Raw genomic sequence first — 25,913 nt, forward strand, 5'->3', positions numbered from 1 at the left:
CCAACCATACTAGTTTCACTCAAATCCGACTCCAATTCGATGTTCAAAACTCAAAAATTCACATTATGAAACCAATTTCCTCTTTAAAATTCACAATCCAATTACCAAAAACGAAGGTAGATTCATGAAATATAACCAAAACCGAGTAGAGAACACTTACTCCAATACTTGTGATGAAACTTGCTCCAAGAATCGCCTCAATCCGAGCTCCATAGCTCCCAAAATGTAAAAATGTCTGAAATCTTAGAAATAGAGTACTATATACACTGCCCAGACGTCCTCTTTCGCGAACGCGGGAAAACCATCGCGTTCGTGATGAACAAAATGCACACTGCCACAAAAGACTCTACATGTTCGCGATGCACCCCATGCGAACGCGATGAACATTGCTGCCAAAGCTTCGCGAATGCGACTAATCTTATGTGATCGCATAGAAGAACGCTCAAATTCCCGGCTGCCAACCTCAACACTACGCGAACGCGATCCTCCATACGTGAACGCGAAGAGGACTTGCCCCAACTCTACGCGAATGCGAGACATACTTCGCGATCATGAAGAATAATTGCTGCTGCCATCAAAATACACTACGCGTTCGCGATACTTGCCACGCGAACGCGATGAAGAAATGTGACACCAGAACACACCAGCACTGAAAACATGAAGGAAAATAGCTCAAAATCGATCCAAACTACGATTGATGCCCTCGGGACCCTACCCAAATATACCAACAAGTCCCACAACATAACATGGACCTACTCGAGGCCTCAAAACAAACAAAACAATATCGGAATGACGAATCACCCATCAATTCAAATTCAATGAACTTTGAAACTTCAACTTCCACAACCGATGCCGAAACCTATCAAATCACGTCCGATTGACCTCAAAATTTGCATACAAGTCACATTCAACTTTACGGACCTGCTCTAACTTCCAGAATTGGAATCCGACCCCGATATCAAAAAGTCCACTCCCGATCAAACATTCCAAAATTTCAACTTTTGCCATTTCGAGCCAAATTCAACCACGGACCTCCAAATCACAATCTGGATGAGCTCCTAAGTCCAAAATCACCCAACGGAACTAAAAAGTCAAACTTGGTCAACTCTTTCAAATTTAAAGCTCCCTAGTTGAGAATCATTCTCCCAACTCAGTCTCGAATAACCTGAAAACTAAACTGACGATTCACACAAGTAAAAATACATCATACAGAGCTACTCATGCCTGTAAACTACCGAGCAAATTATAAATGCTCAAAACGATCGGTCGGGTCGTTACAAATATGACCATAAAATTTCCTACCCAATATGTTTGATCATGGGATGATGCTCATTCTTTGACATGTTTGAACCTTCAAACCCCATAGGTTACAATAAATAGGAACAACAAGGTTAGAGATTGGGCTGGAATGTTTTTCAAGAATCCATCAATGTGCTGAGTAGGGCATTTCAGGAGGTTATATCCTAAGAGACATGAAGGTTACTACCAATAGCACTGACATGGATAATCATTATGATGACATCATTGATTCGACAAATGAGGCATAGAGTTTCATAGTAGGCATTGATAATGTAGGGACCATGTTCATGATTCTGAGATTTAAGAAATGAGTCATTTTAGACATGTGACACATGGGAGGCATGGTCGGGAGGATAAAGACATTAGCGTCAGTTATTCTTGGAAGACTATGAGTCATGAAAAGGACATCAACAATTATTTCATTCCTATGTGCCTTGTTCGGCAATAGTAGGCCTCAAAGAGAAATAGCCAAGTACGAGACACCAATCGTCTCCTGGAGTGTAGAGAAAATCAGTTTAACTTGAAATGAGAATGTTTTGGCACCCTGAATGTGATATGGGTTTCAAAATGCATGAAGTTGCATTATCCTTTTAACAGTAACTAGCACAAGGAATCTATGCCACAAGCCTATGAGGATAAAATAAAGAAGTTGAACACTTGTGAGATTATTATCATTCTGACAATTTAACCCTTCACAATAGTTGATCCTATATGAGAGGACTAGGGATGCGACAAACTTGTCTTTCAGATCAATATGCTAATAATATGTGCCAAAATCTGAAACATCTAATTTCAACCTTTCACGAGTGAAACCATATGGCTAGGACATCTTAATATTGGGGTGAAATCATGTATTGGTTAGAGATAATGAACACTTTGCTATGAGCTAGACATGTTTCTACCATAACAACTCTCGAGCTGCAATACCAGGCCACTTCATGGGTAACTACAATACTAGGAACAAAGTGAACTACTTACTGCGGAATGATATAAGTGGACATGAAAGTGATACTGAGATGGACAAACAAAAAGATCTTCATGTGACGAATTTGTGATAAATCTCAAATTTCTCGAAAACTTTATGCAGACAAGTGGCCCCTTTTTCAATTGACATGTACATATATGATAGGTGCCGAGATATGCTCCCATGTTACCAGACAATGAAAATGATTTGATACCACATAGGTAAACGTTTTGACGGTGCATGTATAAGCACAAGTGAGCAGATATTATCCATTCGAATAAAAAGGTGTTGTAAGAAATTCATCAAGTATAGTCCTTTGTTGAGAATTTAGGGAAGCAAGTGGGAAGTATTAGCCTAGGGTTATAACTCAATTCAAGGAAATACTTATAGAGCTCAATTCCACAAGAGGTTGTAAATAAGAGAATTTGTGATAGAGTGGCTTCATGAATAATGCGTCTCATTCAGAAAGTAAGTACATGCAATGTTTTGTCACTCAACATTTTGGTTAAGACCATATTTGTGTAGGGACCTTCAATATGGATGCACATATACAACAAGGAAAATAATACGGTGTTCACAATAAGGTAGCAAGTAGTGACTCACTTTGTGATTTTAGATTGATATGGAAATACCTTAATTGATGTCCCTCGACTCTACATCCATAACATACATTGGTATCATAGTGACATACCCCCAAATGACATCTCCTACACTTCTCACAACGAGGATGAGGTCTAAACTGACTCGCCCCACTGACCTGGTATTTACCCTTTTTGCAAACATCAAAAACATTCCCCCTATCCTGCATCCAAGCCTTAATGGCGGGAGGAACAATCTCTATACCGGTTTACTGTGTGGTCCTTTGGAATTTCCCAAGCCTTCCACCCTTAACACACTCCTGAGCATACTCACAACATGACGGAAAATATTCTCGCCCGCATATCGGGCAGACCGGGATGGGTGTATCCAACCTAGGGCATTTGTTCTTCTTGTGCCCCCTCTTCCCACAACCATAACATATTTCAAGAGACATCAAACATGAACCTGAGGGTCTCTTCTTTCATATCAATTTTGGATTGTTGATGCCAATAATCCTCTTTTATTTCCTAGGTGCTCTTACCACATATTCTGGTGGCACGATAACATTAATAGGAACAAGGACACTTCCCCTAGCAACTGGTTCTTTCAATACCTCTTCGCCGCCTCGAACCCGTGGGTTACTCATCTGGATAATGAGATATGGCGAAGAAATTAGCTTCCTATCTTGAGCTATAGCGCACGATATGGAGTATCAAAGAAGTGTGAAATTCCTAAATGTCCAAGTAGCCTCCTCATCATAGATGTGGTCGACAACACACCAATAAGAAGGACTCTACTAGACACAGCTCTGAGACATCCTAGGACACTTTAAAACCTTAGGCTCTGATACCAAGTTTGTCACGACCCGAAATCGGGGAGCGCGACCGGCGCTCAACCGAGTAAACTCGGTTGAGCAAGCCTGTTAGATTTCCTTCTACCCAAACTCATTCATGAATAAAGAGGAGATGTACTCCATTAATCAAATACTGAAAGATTTCATTAACAACTCCCATTTCATTCCCATTAGCTGTTTCATTCATAATTTCCAAAATATTACAAGCTTATAGATATAATGAAAAACATGTTTTCCAAATACTAACATTTCTAGTTCAATTCCCAACATCAACCACAACCCACAACCTGTCTACGGAGTCTCTAAGTACAATAGAAAAGTAATATGGAAATGCTGGCAACAAGGCCCCGCCTATACCTCAAAACACAGTACATGAGAAACAAAAGATACATGACCCCAAAATGAAGTGGGGCTCACCAAGTCAGCTAGGAAAAGAGTGTACCGCTATCACTGATCAATGTCGCGTGTTAAAGAACCACCTGCATACATTAAAGATGTAGTGCCCCCAGCAAAAGGGACGTTAGTACTGTCGAATAGCACTAGTATGTATAGCTAAAAGTCCTCTTTCAAAATAGAATGTCCATATAAGAAAAAGCAACACATAGAAACAGCAAGTCACAATCAACAATATCCAAATGTCCAGTTAAAATATAATAATTTTCAAAATACGAACTTCATATACAATTTTGGTTGGGAGATCATTAGCACCGATATACCACCGTCTTTGTTAGCATGGAGTCCGATCATGCCCGATCGGTTAGGCTATCTCCCCAAGAACAATGTAGTTTGACATGTGATGCGAAAGAAAGTTGTTACCAAGAGTAGTACCACCATGTGTGCAACATGGCATCTGATCTCCACCCGATCAGCTAGGCCGCCTTCCCACATATGCTGTATGGGTTGACTTTTCCAATTCACAACTATTACCAGTTTCATCCCAATTAAGGGGAATAATCATAATTTAACCATTATTTCATTTTCATCCCAAATAAGGGGAATAATAACAATTTCACCAATATTTTAATTTCATCCCAAATAAGGGAAATAATCACAATCCTCCCCTACACCGGCACGTGTAGTTTCAGGTGTGAGCCTTATGACCCACCCTTCCTCGGCTTTGCTAATAATGCTCCCAAAAATATTTTTTTATTTGATTTGCACACAAATGTAACATAAATACAATTGTACTCACCTCAACATATTTCACTTTGTATAAATTCCCATTAGTATTTCCAGTTACTCACAACAAGAATATTCTCTTGGCTCATTTGGCCATTTACAAGATTTTTTATTCCTAGCACAGTGGCCGTTTTTCATATTTCACACTTTCACCTCTTTCAATTTCAAATATCACCATCAATTATCAACATATAAAATATTTCAGCAATCATATACCTCAAATTCATTAGTAATGGAAACTTTAAACACAAAAGGTTTCTTCCCAAAGAATGGGGCATACCGACCAGCAATAGAAACATACATCAAAATCATAAACAATTAATACACCATTAATTCTTGCAATACTCTTTCTCAGAAATGACAATATACAATTTTAACACCAGAGTATGTAAGAACTCGAGCCATACTTGATAAATTTATAAAGCAAAGCATTAGTTAAGATAGCCACTTATGGGCATGAATTGAGTACAAAAACTTTTAGGCAATTCTATTTTTTCGAAATCATTTTTAAACAGTTGAGTCGAGACTCATTTCATAATATTTCTCACATCCTCTCATTTTATTGGCACCACTAGCCACAATTATAACTTAAATTCTTGGCACGTTAGCCACACACTATATCCCCAACTCACTTATTTCATTTTCAAGCATCTTTATATATTATCAACAACAAGACATTGTCAATCAAGACTTTAGGTACACATATGAGCAATTAAGAATCTTTAGCATATCGAGTTTTTCTCACACAATTTGACATACTAGATTTCATTTGAAACTCGGCTCAAAGCCATAATATTTCAATACGCAACCCATACTTTGAAACTTACGGGAACATTATGGAATTCGATTCTAAGAGATAAAGTTTAGCCAACATACCTCCAATTCATCCCTTAATGATACTACAACGATCCACTACACTAATCCACTTCAATCTACAATAACAACATCCAATGGGACCAATATTAGTAACATATTTGATAATTTAGGCCATTTAGGCATTTTATCAAACACCTTGTAGGCATGAATCTCTATACCTCTTAACCATAGAATTAGTTCATCCAACTACTATCATTTACTAAAAATTTATCCCACCATCATTCTTAAACAATTCGTTACTTCCAACATCACATACATGACCATCCATCCACACCCTACTAACAAACTTCCATTAAATAATAACCTTTCAATCTCTACAATGGTTATGTACTTAAATTGAGAACTTATGGCTTCCAATCACCATATCATGAGTTCCTATACTTAACTCATACTCATATTCCCATAATATATCCATACATGAAAGTCTAAGGGTGTAGGATTACCTTTTGGAAGAAATCTTGCAAAACCCTCCTTTGAGTTCTTGAAGAAATTTCTTGAAGATCTAAGTATTTTATGTGTATATCTCATCAATACTAGCGTATAAATGATGGAATTTCACACCAAGATAATGGGAATTGCTTACCTTGAAGATGAGAGGAGTTGGTGGTCTTGAGAGAGTGGAGAGGAGCTTGATGCGTTAGAAACTAGACTCAAAGATCTTTAATTTGATAGGTCATACATCACATAAATATTTATATACATGTATATATGCTCGTCCAAAGTTTGGTCTTGTGCGTACTCATTTGAAACTTTTAGCCTATCATGTAATTTCCAAATTGACTTGGACTTAGGGCTCTCCTTAGATCCCACAACACTTATAATATGACTCATACACTTATTATCATATCCAATTGATATTCATTATATTAATAGTCCTCGTCTGCATAAAAAATAATATAATTATCACACATCAACTTTCTTACTAGCGCTTTAGTACTTCGAAGTATTCCGGGGTATTACATGGGTTATCTCCTGTGAGGTGTCCTGAGGTTATGTGATCCCTATGATGTTTTGTAGAGAGTTCTCTTTTACCAGTGAATGATATATGTTATAATTTAAGTTTGGATCGCTTGTGGAAGTTGGCTTAACCATCACGGGGATGAGCGCGAGATATGCAGATGATTTGAGTACTAAATGGTTTGTGTTGCATGAGCGGATGAAGGATTTAGTGGAATCTCACTGTGGTATTATGGTAGTAATGGGGTATGGTTATTTTAAGTAATCAAATGTTTTATTCCATGGCTTTGAGCGAAGTGGGGGAGCCTGCTATCGACGAGTTGATTGCACGATAATGTGTTGTATTGGTTTCGGTTCGGGGTACACTGGTGAATCAGTTATGACTTGCAGAGGTCGAGATCGAGGATACAAGTTGTATTATACTCTATGGGTATATGGGAATCATAAAATAATTGAGTGGTTATTCGCGAAGGATGTAGTGTATATGGAGTAGGAATTTGCTCGGTTGCTTAGGAGTGTGGGCTACTCCCTTGGGTGTTGGTGTGCTAAATGGGCACAGGTCATTCGGTACGTTTGGTCGGTTTAATTGAGATTTGAGTATAGTGGATGACTCTCAAGAATGGTTCTAATGGATTCAAGAATTATATATATCAATTGAGAATTTCGAATTGGTATATGGCTAGGATCCGATATTTGCATTGGATGGTGTCGAGACATGTGGAATTCTTTTTTTATCATTCTGGATTATGCATTTCAGTATCAAGAAAGTGAAGGAAATAGTTTTAGGTTCACATAAGGTCTTTTTAGAGTGGGTGCCCTGGTTGTGGTGCTTTGGGATGCTTAAGAGGGAAGTCAGCGGCTTATGGGCCTTAGGCGCTGTGGTTTTATACTAGGGTCTCTTGTGTGGTGAGTTTTCGTTGAGGATCGTGGTATTATGGAGAAGAGAACTATCAATTTGAAGGTAATTCGGAAAGAACTCGGAGAGTTAGGACAACTTGGTAGTAGGTTGGATCAGCACGGTAATGGATATAATCGGTTCTTTGGGTACTTATGATGTGTCTAGTCTCTACAGGTGTTTCGTGGCAATGCTCTTGGGCTTTGGCGACCTGCGTGGCTGGGTTGAGTTAGAGAGATTCAGTTCTGATAGCTTGGTTATGTGCAAATGGGCTTCGAAGAGTTCTCAATGGTTTCTACCACGGTTCGAGGAGTATATTTCCTACTGGCGTGAGGAGCATGTGGTGTATAGTGATTTTCTCCTGGATGAAGTCAAATGGAAGGTCCTTGGCTAATTGAGTATGTAGTTTCTTGTGACTCGGAGTGGACTATGAAGTTCTCGTATTTTTCATATGATGGCATGGTACATGCGGTGTGTTATATGTGATTGAGATTTGCATGAGCGAGATCACAGTTCAGTTTTGAAGGGAAGGTCATAAAATTCCTAGGCAGCATGGACGGTTTCAGATGACTAGGTAAATGATATTACTATTTGGTATGGCTTGATGAGAGTATACATTTCAGAAGGGGCAATGTGTTTTCATTTATGGATACTTCACTGGTATTGCGGCACTCTCCCGGTTGATCGTCTGCTGATATTCAAATTTTTCTATGTGGCACAGAAGAATTTAAGAAGTATTCCTCGTGGGATGATCGTGAATGAGAGATGTGTTAGATATTCGAGCGGTGGAGTTGGGATCAGATATGGTGATTCGTGTGCTTTATGGATTTGGAGGTTGTGGCCGAAGCTAGCCAGATGATAGTGTGTGTTATGATTCAGTCATTGTGGACTTTTGGAGGGTTATTTATCTATTTGGGGGTGACCAGAGTCGATTTGGGGCTCCATTGGTAGGCCCAATTAGGATGTGTATTCTACACCGAGTCGGATTGGTTGGCTCCATAATGCTATTGTTGAGGATGTGACATTCGGTTGTTGCTGAGCTTATTCGTGTTCTAAAATTATCTGTGAGTTACTCTTCTATGCTACGAGGAGTTGTGATTCGTTGGTTTTAGGCACACATGGTGCGGTTCTATTGGGGCCTTATAGCGGAATTTGAGTGAGAGGAGTATTTGGGTATTGCATGATTGATTGCGTATTTGTTATGTCCTTTCGAGTTTTGGGTGGAATTGTGTCATTGGATTCTCCGTGGTTATGGTAATGCACTTTGGGGTACTTGATGTCGACTTGCGTGTGGTTATTGATTTTGAGCATGGTGATTGGGGTATTTCATATGGACTAGTATTTGGATGGGGTCACACATTGCAATAGAGTTATGTTGAGATATGATCCCATGTGTTAGATTCGTGTGTTTTGGTTCTAAGGTGTGTGATAGGTTCTTAGCATTGCGTTGTGGTGGTAATTTTTGAGCTTGCGGGACAGTTCTCTCGTATGAGTCTTTTTTTTTCATGATTGAGTGCATTTGGAATATTGCTTATTGGTGCACGGATTGCATAGGTTGTGGCTTTAGATTGTATGAGTGTGTCATGTCACTAGAGTGGTCGTGTTGGATGAGATGAGGTCATTGGACCTATAATAGATACTATCGGAATTGATTATAGCATGGTTGGAAGGATAATATCGAAAGTCGGGTTAGAAATTTGCTATATTTCTTGTCGAAGGAGAGGGAGTTTCATGACTGGTTGATATGATGAATGGTTATGAGTTCTACGTGTTTCTTTCATCATCGGCAGTGTACGAAGGTTTTAGGATGAGGTTTGGTTTGACATGAGGTTTATTACCGGAATTGGGTTGTTTTGGGCAGCTGATGTGATTAGAAATTATTGCTATGAGTATTTGAGTTATGTGGCATATCATGTGATTACATCTTGGGTTACTGATATGGCTTGATATAGCTTGTTCAGACTTATACAGTATGTAGATGCGAGATTCTGATCTTATAAGAAATTTTCAGATGTTGGAAATTGGATTCTAAGGCTTGTGGGCTAGGTTGAATTGAGAAATTTCAGTTATGTTGTGTTATCGGATCTATATGGGATAGGGTGACGTGGGATCACCCTCGGGTATGTGCATGGTAAGGTTATACGGCGGTTTGATGGTTTTGGGAACAACTCTTGGCACGTTCGAGGACGAACGTATGTTTAAGTGGGAGAGAATGTAACGACCCAACCGGTCATTTTGAGCATTTGCACTTTGCTCGGTAGTTTACTGGCATGAGTAGCTTTGTATGATGTATTACGACTTATGTGAATCGTCAGTTTTGGTTTTCAGGTTATTCGGAATCGAATTGGAAAAATGGATTTCATGGTTGAAGCTTTAAATTGGGAGAGTTGACCAAGTTTGACTTTTTGTAAATTTGAACCCGGAATAAAATTTTGATAATTCCAATAGCTCCGTATAGTGATTTTGGACTTAGGGGCATGTCCGGAAGATTTTTGGAGGTCCGTAGTGGAATTAGGCTTGAAAAAGGTTAAATTTTTGGGAAGTTTGACTGGGGAGTTGACTTTTTGATATCGGGGTCGGAATTCGATTTTAGAAATTGGAATAGCTATGTAATGTCATTTATGACCTGTGCGCAAAATTTGAAGTCATTCCGGATTGATTTGCTATGTTTCGGCACGAGTTATTGAATTTAAAAGTTCAAAGTTCATAGATTTTGATTTGAGGTGTGATTTATCGTTTTGATGTTGTTATGTGTGTTTTGAGGCCTCGAGTAGGTCCGTATTGTGTTATGGAACTTTTTGGCATGTTCAGACGGGATCCCGAGGGGCTCGGGTGAGTTTCAGACGAGGTTTGGATCATTTCATTGCATTTTAGGATTTTTGCTAAGCTGTTGGTTCTGGTGTGATCGCACCTGCGGCTGGTTTGCGCAAGTGCGATTATCGCAGAAGCGACAGAGGAGTCTCAGAAGTGTGAAGGGGAGTTGGGCGTGAGGATCGCATATGCGGGTGCTTGGACGCACCTGCGCAACCGCAGATGCAGTTTAAGTGCGCAGAAGCACTATCGAACAAGCGGCTTAAAGATCGCAGGTGCAAGGGATTGCTGGGTCAGGCTGTTTTCGCAGAAGCGAAGTTTTACTGCAAAAGCGGTGGTCGTAAATGCGACGAATTGTCCGTAAATGCGGAATCGCTGGGCAGAAGCTATATTATCGAGGGTTTTGATTCTTTCTTCATTTTGGGAGCTATGGAGCTTGGATTGAGGTGATTCTTGAAGCAATTTTCATCTTGTGAACTGGAGTAAGTGTTCTCTATTCATTTTTTATTTAATATCATGAATTTATCTTCATTTTTGGCATCTGATTGAGGGTTCCAAAAGAGAAATTGAGGGGTTTTAGCCTAAAGTTTCATAATACGAATTTTCGAGTTTTGAACACCGATTTGGAGTCAGATTTGAGTGAAACTAGTATGGTTGGACTCGTAATTGAGTGGGTTGTCGGATTTTGTGAGTTTGGTCGGGTTTCGAGGCGTGGTCCTTGGTTGGACCTTTTGGCCGATTTTGGGATTTTGATTCAAGATTTGACCTTTATCGATTGGGATTATTTCCTTTAGCATTGTTTGATGTATTTGAGTTGTTTTTGGTTAGTTTCGAGCTGTTCGGAGGTTGGAACGTGCGGGATGGAATTTTTGGAGCATCGCTTGGCTTGCTCAATGTTGGAATTGGCTTGTTCGAGGTAAGTAACACTTCTAAACTTGGTGCTAAGGGTATGAAACCCCGAATTACGTGTTATATGATTGGTGCTGAGGTGACGCGCATACTACGTGATGGGCGTGCACCGTGTAAGTTGTAATTTCATTATTTCTGTGGTACTGTCTAGCTACCTGATCATATCTGTAACCATGAAATCTACATTCTAGAGCTATTGAGCTGTGATTTATGTTAGAAACCATGTCTAGGCTACGTGCTTACTCTATTTGGACTCATTGAGGTCGTTACTGCTGTTGAGTTATTTGCTTACATTGCAGTTTCATACTCAGTCATGTTCATTTATTTTATATCATACCTCAATCTCTGTTGCTACATATTGATACATCACACATTATTTTGGGCTGATATTTCATGACATTGAGAGCCCGAGATACTAGAGAGATTGACAACTGAGTGAGGCCGAGGGACTGATTGTGAGATATTATATTATAGCACGTGAGTTGTCCGTGCGGATCCAGATGTTATACTATAGCACGTGAGTTGTCCGTTCATCATGTGAGTTATCTGTGCGGATCAAGATATTGATACTATAGCACCTGAGTTGTCCGTGCAGCACCTGAGTTGTCCGTGCGGATTATAACGCTTAGGCTGTAGGAGCCCCTCTGGAGTCTGTACATACCCTCAGTGAGCGCAGGTACTTACTGAGTGCGAGTGTCGAGTGAGTGCGAGTGTCGAGTGATTGGGAGGACTGAGTAACTGTGAGGACTGAGTGACTGGGAGGACTGAGTGAATTGATACTCTGAGAGTATGCATATGGTCTTTATCACTGATTTGCATCGCATCTGGCATGCACACTTGACATACAGGCATAGAGATTCATTTTTCCTCATGCTGTATAGTATCACGTCATTTATGACTTCTTATACATTTTTACATATGGGCATAGAGAGACATCTTACACTTGTTATCTGAAAGGAAAATGAAACATCTTATTTATTATTGAAAGGATTTTTGGGAAAAATCATAGTTTTCAAACTTACTTCATATTTTTGGCAATTTCGGTTAAAGATTTGGGTTTTCACTGAGATACTTGAAAAGTATGCCTATTTTTCTGGAACTTTGAACGAGCTGAGTATTTTATTTTTGAGATACTCCTTTGTTACTTGTACTATGCTGTTATGAACTGTTGTGGAATATTGGTGTTGGACCCGACCTTTGTGTTAGCTCGTCACTACTTTCAACCTAATGTTAGGTTTGTTACTTATTGAGTACATGGGGTCGGTTGTACTCATACTACACTTATGCACCTTGCGTGCATATATTGATTGCTGACGTTGCTGTGATCGGAATTGAAGATGTACCTGCGTTCCATTTGTAGCTACCTCTTATTCATGGTAGCCTTAGATCAATGAAACTCTGTTTATGTACTTTTCAAACAGATGATGTATTTACTCCATTTCAGCTTTGTAAACTTTATTTTTAGAAGCTCATAATTTGTACTATCAGTCCTTGGAAAATGTATAAGATTCAGATAATTTCTTTACTTAACTGTCTTATTAAATATCATTAGAATTGGATAGTTATTAATTGTCTTACCTAGAGGATTGGGTTAGGTGCCATCACGACTAGTTGGATTTTGGGAATTGACATAATGGATCATTCTCAATTACTACATTGTGCTAATTGGGCCTATTTCTAGCACATGGCACATGACTGTCGAAGTAGTAAGAACAAAAATGAGCAGCTTCCTTTGCAAGATAGGCTTCGCATATGGATCCTTCAATCATATTCCTCTGTTTAACAAATCGTTTACGCTTGCCGATAGTCTTGCACATTGTCATATTAGATGATAACATTAAAGAAAATTACAAGAATGAATCAAGGTTTGATCATTACCTCTCGAATGGATACATCCACCTGCATTGAACCGGCCCTCCAAGTCGCGCCTCATGTACAAGGTGAATTGGAAGGTGTTTCATCACATCAAAGAAACCACATGGAAAAATTCTTTCCAACTTATTACTAATTACAAGGATGTTCTGATTCATTTGAAATAGGTTTTCTTCCCTTAATGTGGTAGAACATAAGTCTTTGAAGAACAAACTTATCTTTATGATGGGTTTCCAGATATTTTCAGGCAAACCAAAAAATGCAATACTTTTTCTTCTATAGCAGTTGATTTTTTCCCTCAATTCTCTTCCATGCCAGTGGGGTGATAAGTTTAGCCTATATGGGCTAAGTCCCAATATCAAGGTCAACCATGTTCTATTTTTTAGATTGCTAGGATGTCGATGGTAAAGAAATTCCAATCAAAGGTACCCTAACCTTATCGGATTTTGCCTTCAAACCTCAACTCAAAAGAGCTCCTTCTTGCTAACAGTCTTCGCTTTGAAAGCGAGAGAACTTAGATAGCTTCGAGAAGACTCCTTAGCCTGTTATTCAAGAGTCTTTCCTCAGAATGGATGATGAATGGAAGCGAGATTGGATTTTAGTATAGAAACTACAACTACATATTCCACGAGCCCTCTGTCCCACACATCTATCCAGAAGCAAGTGTAGTTCACCGGTTCCACCGAATGCTCAAGGTGGGATGCAGACAAAATTGATGAAACTGAAGAAATCCGAGTGAATGGAAAGGATAAAATAAACGAGAAATTCCACTCTCACCTTACAGAGACAGGATATAATTGTAATTTTGAATTAAAATCAAATGTGAATTAAAAAATAAAAAATAAGTACTTTCATTATTATTAAATATTAATAAATAAGACTTTTTCTTAAATCTGATTCAAGTAGACAGACAAAGAGATGGTTGAATCAAAAAAATTTGTTTAAAGTTAAATTTTTTCAGAGGGCAAGGCAATATGAATGTTCTATCATGTTCCATCAATACTCTAAAAGGGGCTTCCTTTTTCAATTCCAGAAGTTACGGAGCCTATGTAGAAGAAGCTGTAGAAGAGCTCCACAACTTCTATTCGCAGATGCGGATATTGACACTAAGGTATAAGAGCTGATTGCTGGCAATGACTTGGTGAAGAGAATCTATGAGAGAAGGTTCTTGCCCCAGAACATTAAGCCAATGATCGACTGTCCCTGCCCATTCTAACGAGACATTCTATTCCTTCAAGTCCCACAGCTCTAAATGCGCCTATTCCTTCGACACTTTTCCATGGAAACAGGGGGGCTAGAAGTAAGGGATTGAGCTTGAAGGCTTTCACGGATTGATGTCGAGACTAGATTCGAAACTAGACTTGGGTAAGGCCAGGTATTTAGTATCTAGTTCGATAGGACCAGGAAGAAGAAGGTTTGGCAAGTGAAGGGGAATTCCGCTATAAGAGAAAGAGTGCCTCGAGAATAGGCTTTGAGCGAGAATCTGATTCAAATGGGATTCGAACCCATGATACAATCTTCTTGTATGTCGATTTAGCAAACCAATGCCTTAAGCCACTCAGCCATACCTCCAAGTTGTTGATCGAAATAGAATTGGATGTGTCGGGTTTGGTTGCTTGCCCGAAGGAAGGGCTATCTGATCCGATCAACTACATAAGCAACTATTAAACTAATAAGAGTTGTATCGTCTAACTTCATCCAAAAATGAAACTTGAATTTTTATAGAATCAAATTCTAAAATCATTTCTTTTTTGATACCGTTGATATGCGTTTTTTCTTTTATCTTCTTAAACGATTGCCGTGAGTTCTTGGATTTCTTGTTTGGGCTCATCATATGTTTACTGTGGGCTTAGACGTTGATACTCGTGCCTACTTTACCGCAGCTACCATGATCATAGCTGCCCCACTGGAATCAAAATCTTTAGTTGGATTGCGGAATATCACACATTTATTAATCAAAGAGAGATTCAACAATGAAAAGAAAGATCGATTCTTTGGGATCCTTCCTTTCTTCAAACGGAACTAAAAGAGATAGAATCAGGCCAATTCCCGAAATTCCTTTCTGGATATTCCTCAATGTCCCGGCTATTCACGGAATGTGAGAAGCAGATGATTAATCATCTGTTTCCAGAAGAAATCGAAGAATATTTTGGGAATCCTACAAGATCTGTTCGTTCTTTTTTCTCTGATAGATGGTCAGAACTTCATCTGGGTTCGAATCCTACTGAGAGGTCCAGGGATTAAAGTTTTCATGAAGATATGACAATCATGACTTTTCATGAGTCAGCTTTCCTTCAACCATATCGGCACGTTTTTTCAGGTTCGAAGCATAGCCCTCATGCATGTTTAGGTTGTTTACCCACTCACAAATTTGTCGTCTTTGTTCCAAAGTGAATGTGTAGTTGGCCTTGGTCTTTAACACCTTATCATTGTTTGCAGACTGAAAATGTAATTCAGGTTGCCTGCAATATTCTTGTAAGTCCAGTCTAGCCTTTGGGTTATCTTTTGTCTTATTCTTATCATCTATCATTGTATTGAACAAATTGTCAAAATAGTTATTCTAAATATGCATTATATTAAGATTGTGTCGGAGAGGATTATCCTTCCAATATGGCAACTCCCAAAATATGGTCTGTTTTGTCCAGTTATGAGTAACACCATATCCAGAAAATCTAGAAGGTGGGGCTTCGGTAACTTTAGTGAAGTTCTGAACACTCTCCCAAATTTTCTCACCAGAAAAAATTAGAGGTGAAAAATCACGTTCAACTGTATTCTTTATTAATGCATTCTTCATCCTTCTGTACTCATAATTAACTGGCAAGAACTGACGATGACAATCAAACCATAACTACTTTCGGACATGTCTTAAAGTGAACGTTTTACCATTTTCCATGCAGTAAGGACATGCTAACTTTTAAGCAGTCATCCACCCAGACAACATTCCATACGCAGGAAAATTATTAATGGTCCATATTAAATTAGCAAACATGTTAAAATTTTGCTTAGCTGATATGTCATATGTCTCAACTTCATCATACCACAACTGTTTTAGCTCATCAATCAGATGTTGCAAATATACATCAATTCTTTGGATTGCGGGGACCAGGAATAATACAATTTTAAAAAATATATGGACTGGTCATACACATTTGACAAAATAAAGACTAGTCAGCATGAATATGGTGTTGCAGAAATAGAAAATGGCGTGAAACCATCAGCACACAAACTCAACCAAACATTTCCCGGTTCGCTAGCATAATCTGGCTATATCCTATCAAAATACTTCCAAGCTTCCTCTTCTAAAGGATGACACATAATACCGGGCGACCTTCTATTTTTATAGTGCCATCTCATATGAGGAGCGGAACTCATCGATGCGTACAACCTCTTCAATCTAGGAATAAGAGGTAAATAATGCATCGACTTCACAACAACCTTATTCCCGCTGGAAACCCGCTTAAAACGAGGTTTTTAACAAAATTTATAACTTTCTAAATCTGCATGACCCTTATAATACAACATGCAATCATCTTCAGGTATGTTGAAAGTTGGGTCAACTAGTTCACTCACAATACCAATGAAAAAATACATTACCTCTTGAGAAATACTGGTATCTGATTTGATACTTAATAATCTAACCGCAACAGACAACTGAGAGTGCATACTCCCTTCACGTAGTGGATGACTAGCAGCCTCTTACTGTTCATAAAAATATTTTGCCTCTTCATTAGGAACTTGTTCAACACTTTCATGGGGTTCAAACTTGAAGTGCATCCCAAAAGCATCTGCAACCATTTCATGGTATCTAGGATGTTGAACGTCATTCCCATCGACCTACTACTTTCACCAACAACTATGTTATGAAATACACCATCATTACCATCAACCTCTCAATGACTAGTCCACACAAAATAATTATCCATAAATCCTTTTTTTTATAAAAATGAGTCTTAACATCCTCCGATCTAAAATATTGCAAACACTTGCACTTCACACAAGGACACCTAATCAACCCTCCAATCCAAAATGGTTGAAGTGACATTGCATGCCTAATAAATTTACTAACCCCTTCTATAAACTCCTCCCTAAAAAAACCGACAATTAGGACAATTCCTATTATACATCCAGCTACGATATTCCATCTACACAAAGAATAAATAAATTGCATGTTATATTAATTGAGTATTCAAATTAATTTATAGTTTAAGTTACATAATAAATAATTTAAGTGTATAAATTGCATAACTAATTGATATTGTCGTTACAAATTAATTTATACCTTAAATTAATTTATACATTAAATAATTTAAGGGCATAAATTTGAGTTTTGTTAATGCATAATCAATGTAGTTCAAACCACAAAATTAAGAGCCATAAGTTCATAATCTATAGTTCCCTGCCCTAGTTTATATAATTTACACACCACAAATTAACTAGTAATCATAATCAAATACACCATTATTAGTGCATAATCGATTAGAGTTACAATATAGTTAACTTTAATTATAATGTACTTAATTCTAAATCTAATATAGTTCAAATAACAAAATTAAGAGCCATAACTTCATAAAGTAAGAGCACTAAACCCTAATTTATATAATTTATACACCACAAATTAACTAGTTTAAAATAATTTATAAACCTCTATAAAGGCATAATCAATTTAGTTACAATGTAGTTAACTTTAATTATAATATAGTTAATCCTTAGTCACAATGTAGTTCAAAAATCCTATTTAGTCACATAAATCCAAAATAGACAAAACTTCTAAAAAATTGCATACAATTATATTTCATAAATTAAAAATTAAAAAGCTAATAAGGTAGAACACTAACCTTGAAAGAGAATGGCAGTGGGGGCGGCGTGAGGGGAATGGTAGTGGTGGAAGCGGCAGACGGCAAACGGCGGCGGCAGACAGCGTGCGGCGGCGGGCGGAGAAACTCTACTGGGGTTGGGGGAGGTGGGGCTTCGATTTTGGGGATGGGGGACTTGATTTGGATGGGATTTGGGCAAAAAGATGTGAGAAAGAGAGATGGAAGAGAGAGAAGAGAGAGAGGGAAAAGATGAAAATGGGGAAGAAACCTCGTCTGTCCAGTCTAATTACAATATTACTGATCTACTTCGATCGAAAATGTCGGTCGGTAATAATAAAATAATATTTGACCGTTTGACCTCAAGTATACCGACCGATTTCGGTCAAAAACTTTGATTTATTTTTTCCCGACCAGGCTCAATTATTTTTTTTCCATAAAAAAAATAATTTTAAAAAATTATTATGAATATACCGACCGATTTCGGTCGTATTAGTGGTCAAAAATAGTCAACCACTTATATTTTTGTTATTTACAATCTACATATATTTAACAATATAAATTATATATATAATACACACACACACACACACACACACACACACACACACACACACACACACACACACACACACATATATATATATATATCATAGCATGTTGGATATAATGACGATATCAATTAAACTTGATCAATTATATATATAATGTTTATCATCCGTGTGCTTTCTATAAATTACACTTCATATCTATATACGTGTAATAGATTATAATAGAGTGTATGATTTTATTTTATTTATGATAATTTACACTTACATATATATGACAAGCGTTGATAATTTATTCTCAAATGTTCATACTTGAATTCTTGATCGGTGAATAAATAAGAAAACAAATCTTGAAGTTTAAGTGACTAGATACTCCGGTATAATGAGTGACTAGATGCTCCAAGATGTGTACAATCGACACAGTCTTGAATATTTTATTCTCGATCACCCTATTAATACTTTGCTCGGATACTTTATCAGAGAATCAATAGAAAATTCAATTATATTCGATTAGAGCTAACTATAACTTAAGTATGAAAATTCGATTATATTCGATTAAAACTCACTACTAGAATTCGATGAAGTATTAATATAACTTAAGTATGAAAATTCGATTATAGTAAGTTTTAATCGAATATAATTAAATTTTCAATTGATCCTCTAATGAAGTATCCGAGAAAAGTACTAATAAGGTGATCGAGAATAAAACATTCAAAATTGTGTCGATTGTACACATCTTGGAGCATCTAGTCACTCATTATACCGGAGCATCTAGTCACTTAAACTCCAAGAATTATTTTCTTATTTATTCACCGATCAAGCATTCGAGTATGAACAGTTGAGAATAAATCATTAACGCTAGTCATATATATGTAAGTATAAATTATCATAAATAAAATAAAATCATACACTCTATTATAATCTATTACACGTATACGGATATGAAGTGTAATTTATACGAAAGCACGCGGATGATAAATATTATATATATAATTGAACGAGTTTATTGATATAGTCATTGTATCCAATATGATTGATATATATATATATATATATATATATATATATATATATATATATATATATAACAATAATTTATAAGTGATTGACCATTTTTGACCACTAATACCGACCGAAATCGGTCGGTACATTCATAATAATTTTAAAAAAATTATTTTTGTTATGGAAAAAAATAATTCAGCCTGGACGGAAAAAAATAAATCAAAGTTTCCGACCGAATTCGGTCGGTATGCTTGAATGTTTTTAATTAAATTTTATTTTGGTAGATAATATGCAAGTCTGACCAGGTCTTGGTCAAAGATTGATCAATTTTCGACCGACATCGGTCGAAACTTTTATGTGTCAGATATAACAGTGTTTCTTTATTGTGAGATCACTTTTTTCGACCGAAAGTGGTCGGTATCTTTTTGTAAAAAAATTTATTTGACTTTTACGACCAATTTAGATATTTTCCGACCGATTTCAGTCGGTTTCTTCTTCTGACTGATTTCTGTCGGTATGGTGTGGACGGATTTTGGTAAATTTCTTGTAGTGATAGGAGTATTACTTTTACAAAAAGAAAAAGAACAATATGTATTAGTGTGCATACATAAAGGAGAAGGGCATAACTTTTATTGCATCATGCATAAACTCTTTTAAGTGCTCACCAGTATTTGTAAGCTTAATCTTTGATTTTTTTCGCGCTTCTATTAGCATTTTCCTTTATAGTTTATTGATAACTACAGAGATTTTATATTTAAAATTGATGCTAGTTATAATGTCAATTACCATCACATTTCTGAAATAAATAAAATCCTCTTCTTTTAGATTCACTAACTCTTAGTATACTGACGTAAAATTGATTTTTAACAAACACTATACTCCATTATCTTGCAGCATGGCTAATTATTCTTAACGGAAACATTAACTCAGATTGAAGTGACCAATTAACTGATATCAAAATTTGGGTTCAAAATCGGGTAAAAATGAAAACTAAACTAAAAAATAAAACTAAGAATGCAAATAGGATTTTAAGGGCAAATCTTTTAATGTACAAATATCAAACCTACGATTATAGACTTCTTTTCTTTATAACAATGATGTTTAAACTATTTGTGCCCCCAGCTCAAATATTTCACAGGTACTTGCTATTTCCTGCCCTTTGAAGCAGAATGGCTAAGAACGTGTTTGAAAATTACAAATATTATTCTTGGAAATTATTCTCTTATTTTACAAGCAAAGTATGTTATGTAAATAGTATTTGTAAACCAAAGTTTAAGTGCAAATTAATATAGTCAACATCATGCAAAGATAGCTAGGAGCCCCAAGCTAATTAGAGGGTGAATTTGATATGTTGGGTTAGGAAACCTATGCAAAGCGACAAGGACAAGCACCAAATTGTGGACCAAATCCTGTGACTACGATAAGGAAATCTACATCTACATCCCCTTGAATTATATATGCTACTAATCTTAGATGGTAGTACAAATTAGTGTCTTAATTCCATGTCAATCAAGTAATTTCGTTAGTTTGAAGGCCATTTTTTTTATGCTTGAAAATGACCTCCTTGCTAAAATTTGACAACGCCAACTGTTTCTGGTTGGAATTCTACATTTTAGCTTGGTCGGTTGAAGCTTAATTTAGTGGTGCACATATATGGGTTTTTCTTACCTAGCAACTGAGGGGAAAGATCAGAAACAAAACCTCAGCCATGTCTTTTATGTGCCAAAGGAAGGTAAAGAACGGATTAAGCTATGCCTCTTAATACTCCGGCTGGTTGACTACTCGAACTTTCACCAACAGATTAACTTTAAATTTTAGCCTATAAATTAAAATAGGAACAAAACAAGATAGTCTCCATACTTACTGTTGACAGATATATCATACTTTTTCTCAAAGCAACAGTGATGAGGGAAAACATAAGGGTTAACATCTCAATGTCTTGCCATATTTAAGCTGCTGACCTGACAGAAGAAGCCATCGACACTAAGGGCTATTTCAACATATCACTATTTTTCTCAGTCCAAAACTTCTGAAGCAGCAAATTAAAGCGTGCTAATATATAAAGTAAGCAAAATTGTGGTACAAAATGCTCTAAAATTCTCACTCTAGTATAGTCACTGTGTGAGGAGCTCACCTGGTAAATAGTTCTCCTTCATCACTATTCTATATCTACATCTCACACAAAGAAACTAAGGCGACACATTATGTATCATGGCCTTTTAAATTTCTAATACATTCACATTGAAGAAAACAACTGAAAGAAAGCAGGTGGAATAGGATCAAAATCTCACAAATACAAAAGAAAATTGCTATCTACATCTACTACACACAAGTACCTCCTTTTATCTACCATCAGCTGATGTAAAGGACTCCGCAAATCCGGTTGGTCTTGCAGGGATACTACCCTTACTGTCCTCGAGGTCCACATAACTCAAGTCTTTTCCTTCCGATTCTTGCCATCCCTTCACCATTTGATTGAGGGGAAGACTGTAGTCGATACCACAATATTCCTCCGGATCATCCTCAAGAGGCTTCCATTTCTCAACAAGTGGGCTTAGTACATTCACAGCGTATCCCATATCGGGCCTTTGGCCTGGTTCTCTTGCAGTGCAGTGACCGGCAAGTTCAGCTAAGGTTGAGATGCTCCCAATTATCTCCTCTTTAACATCCAGAGCTGGATCAATGGCTGCCATAAGCTTCTCTTTAGTGGATTTGATATTCCAGAACCATGCAACCAAGTACTGGCTTTCCTCGGGTCTATCCTCATCAAGTGCCATCATACCAGTTAGCAACTCCATTAGCACAACACCGAAGCTAAAGACATCTGCTTTCGTGGTGATTTTACCCGTTACTGGATCAAATCAGCAGGTCATATGAGTTAAGAATTGGGAATGCCAAAATAATTAGCTATACTTCAGAATTGAGTTCAGCAAACTCTACAGGTCTATCAAAGTAAAGATTGTCTTATAAACATGCCTTTTTGAAATAATCATATTTTCTTTCTCTTTGATAAAGTAAGCCTTCTTAAAAATCATCTCATCATTGAACACAGTCAAAGTACTGATTTTGATGCTGGCATTTCGCTTTATTCTCTTTTTTTGTGTTTCGGTGCAATGAGAAAAAACAAAATTATTGTTTATGCATTTCATATGCAAATAATTAAAAGAGCTCAATGAGATGTCCTTATTGAAGAAAGACAGAAATTCAAACCTAGGCTACATGAATAACTCCTCAAATAGTTATACTAAGACTGAAAGTAGACAGTATTTCCTAACACTTCAAATAGCAATATAGAAAACAAAAATGGTTACCTGCATATTCAGGTGCCAGATATCCAAACGTTCCGGCCAGCCTGGTGACCACAGATCTCTCTCCATCAGGAGCAATTTTCACGAGTCCAAAGTCAGACACTTTTGCTCGGAAATCATCACCCAGCAATATATTTGAGGATTTGAGATCTCTGTGTATGAAGCTCTGATGAGCCAACGTGTGTAGATACTCCATCCCTCTAGCAACATCTAAGGCAATATAAAGCCTCTTCTTCCAAGAGAGAGGCTCCAATTTGAAGTTTTTCCAGTGGAAAAGATGCCTACTAAGAGCACGTTGTGGCATGTACTCATATACCAGAATTCTTTCATTACCTTCAACAGAGTATCCTAATAGAGATACTAAATGCCGATGTCGGACTTTTGAAAGAACAGCAATTTCAGATCGAAATTCATCCAAAGCTTTGTTGCTAATTATCCCAGCCTCCATTCTTTTGACAGCTATTTGTGTCCCATCATCTAATTCTCCCTTATAAACCACGCCAAATCCACCACGCCCAAGTTCATTTTCTGGAGAAAAATTCTTAGTCACATTCCTAAGTACCTGAACCGATATGAGCAAATTCCCAGCTTCAATCATATGGGACTCACCACTATGTATGCTAGCAGAACTACTTTCATTCAACGTGGAAAGACTTCCATTAGTGTGATTGGCAATTGCAATCTTGATCACACTATCAGAATCAGACGGATCTCTAGGATGAACCACAAGAGCAGTCGACGCTAGATGCTTATCTTTACTCTTCTTACGGACGTAAATGCACAACGGAATAGCAAGACAAACCAAAACTACAAAACCTGCAATAGGACCCATAACTATGGCTAACTTAAACTTGGAACCTTTCTTTTCTGGTGACTGCTCACCGGGTTTAACAATCACAGAGCTCGAACCGCTGGGTCGTGAAGATGGTACAGACGAAGAGGGTGAAGTCGCAGGGGTTGTGCTGTTGTTTGGCGAAGGGTTTGCTCCAGGAGTACCAGAGGTCAGTTGTGGATTCCCATTTAAAACAAGTTTCAAAGGGGTGGTAAATTTTGGCAGAGGCGGGGAAATATTGTTATTACTCAAATCAAGGACAGACAAAGATTTCAAGCTAGTCCAAGTAGATGGAATAAAACCAGAAAGATTATTAGATCCAAGATAAATGTGAGTAACAGATTCAAGGTTTGCAATTGAAGGACTCAAGGTCCCAGAAAGATTAGACCTAGGCAAGTTTATGACACTAACCTTTTGGTTATTGCCACAGCTTAATCCCCACCAACTTGCATCACAAGGATTATTACCAGACCATGATTCAACAAGCCTAGAAGGATAATTCACCCCATCAAGAAACTCCAAAAGTGCCATAACTTCTAAGGCACAAGCTGCCCCTTGTTTGGTTTGACAAAAAGGGTTGGATTGGAAACTAACATTAGTAGCCTTGAACTTAGGAACTGGACCCATAAAATGATTATTATTCAAATCAAGACTGTCTAATGGCATATTAGCTAAACTTTCAGGGATTAAACCAACAAGATCATTGCTATTCACATTGAATTCCTTTAGAATTGTTAAATTACCAATCCCCTCTGGGATTTTACCTGAAAATCTGTTCCCATGAAGCCAAAGACTTGTGAGTGACACCATTGTTGTAACAACATCGATTGGACCACTCATCCCATTACCAGATTGATCATTCAACCAAAGCTTCTTGAGCACTGCATCTTTGAAAGTGCTTGGAATAGGCCCTGAAAGCCTATTTGTGGACAGCAACAAAACCTCTAAAGAAGACATAGTTCCAAGAAATTCAGGCAAAGGACCAGCCAAACTACAGTTCATCATTGTCAAATTGAGCAACTGAGCTGAATCTTGCAATCCACTTGGTAATGACCAACCAGTAGTAGCATTCAGAGGGTTACTATCCAAAGCCAAAACTTGTAGATTCACAAGTCCATTGAAAAAATCTGATGGGATTGTGTCAAATTGGTTGAAATCCAAGTAAGCAAACTTCAATTCAGACAAGCCACTGAAAGATGGCAACTTCCCGCTAAATTGGTTCTTTTGCAAGCCCAAATTTGTGAGCTTTGACAACTGATTCAAGTTGTGTGGTAAAGGGCCTTTTAATCCCAAACCCATGACTTGAATCTGCTGAATTCTGGTGCCAGTACACACAATATGTGGCCAAACGGGAGAATCACAGGGGTCTCCACCCTTATTAGGCCATTTCAAAAGCTCGGGATTTTCCAGTCCTTTTCTGAATTCATTGATAATGGCAAAGTCATTGGGGTCTGTAACACTGAAAACAAGTGAAGCAAGAGCAAGAAACAGTGTCACAACAAGCTCCATACATGATGCACAAAGCACCATTGGACATGCATTTAACACTCCCCACTGAAACAGAACCGAAGAAAGCTACTGTAACATGTGCCACCTAATGGTCAAATATTGAGACAAGGAGAGGTGGAAAAGAGAGAGTGATAATTGGAGTGAGAAAAAGCAAACTGCTTTTGCTACTAATATGGTGGTGTTCTTGCTGACAATCACAGGGTTTTTAGAGTGTAATCCAAAATAAAATTAGTAAATAGACAAAAATAAAATTCAAAAAGCCAAAAAATAATTTTAAAAAAAAGAATAGAAAAGAAATGAAGAATCTGTTAGTGAAGATTTAGGAGCAAGAAATGACCATAAAAAGTGGATGTTCCAAGAGAAACGCTTATCCAAGAAACTACATATATAATGAATGTCTGTTTAGAGGGAAATTAAACTTGTCTTGGATTTTCGCTGTACTATGAAGGAAAGTGCTGGTAGGGCACCTGTGAATATATTTAGAGCATGTTTGGTCAAGTTTCTTGGAGAGCAAAAGTACGAAAAATTTGAGATGGTTGGCTAGGATGAAAAAGAGAGCCATTTTTCTGTTTTTCGGGAAAAATTATAAATTCTAATTTCTTCAAAAAAGTAAAAGAAATAAAAAATTAATTTATTTAAGACAAAAATATCTTTGTAATAAATTTATATTTTTAAATTATTCCTTATTAATATAAATTTTTTCTTTTCC

At 37.4% G+C, this 25,913-nt stretch overlaps 1 protein-coding gene across 1 annotated transcript; it reads right to left on the reverse strand.

Annotated features, from left to right (window-relative positions):
- Window positions 1-21,582: 21,582 nt before the first annotated feature.
- On the reverse strand, window positions 21,583-25,554 carry LOC104105715 (receptor-like kinase TMK3). Its single transcript, XM_009614101.4, has 2 exons — window positions 22,867-25,554; window positions 21,583-22,406 (listed from the first exon to the last, which is right to left on the reverse strand). The coding sequence occupies exons 1-2, from the start codon at window positions 25,223-25,225 to the stop codon at window positions 21,898-21,900; spliced, it is 2,868 nt and encodes a 955-aa protein (XP_009612396.1). The 5' UTR covers window positions 25,226-25,554; the 3' UTR covers window positions 21,583-21,897.
- Between the last annotated feature and the right edge of the window lie 359 nt (window positions 25,555-25,913).

Source organism: Nicotiana tomentosiformis, chromosome 7, assembly GCF_000390325.3.
Source record: "Nicotiana tomentosiformis chromosome 7, ASM39032v3, whole genome shotgun sequence".
NCBI classification, from domain to species: domain Eukaryota; kingdom Viridiplantae; phylum Streptophyta; class Magnoliopsida; order Solanales; family Solanaceae; genus Nicotiana; species Nicotiana tomentosiformis.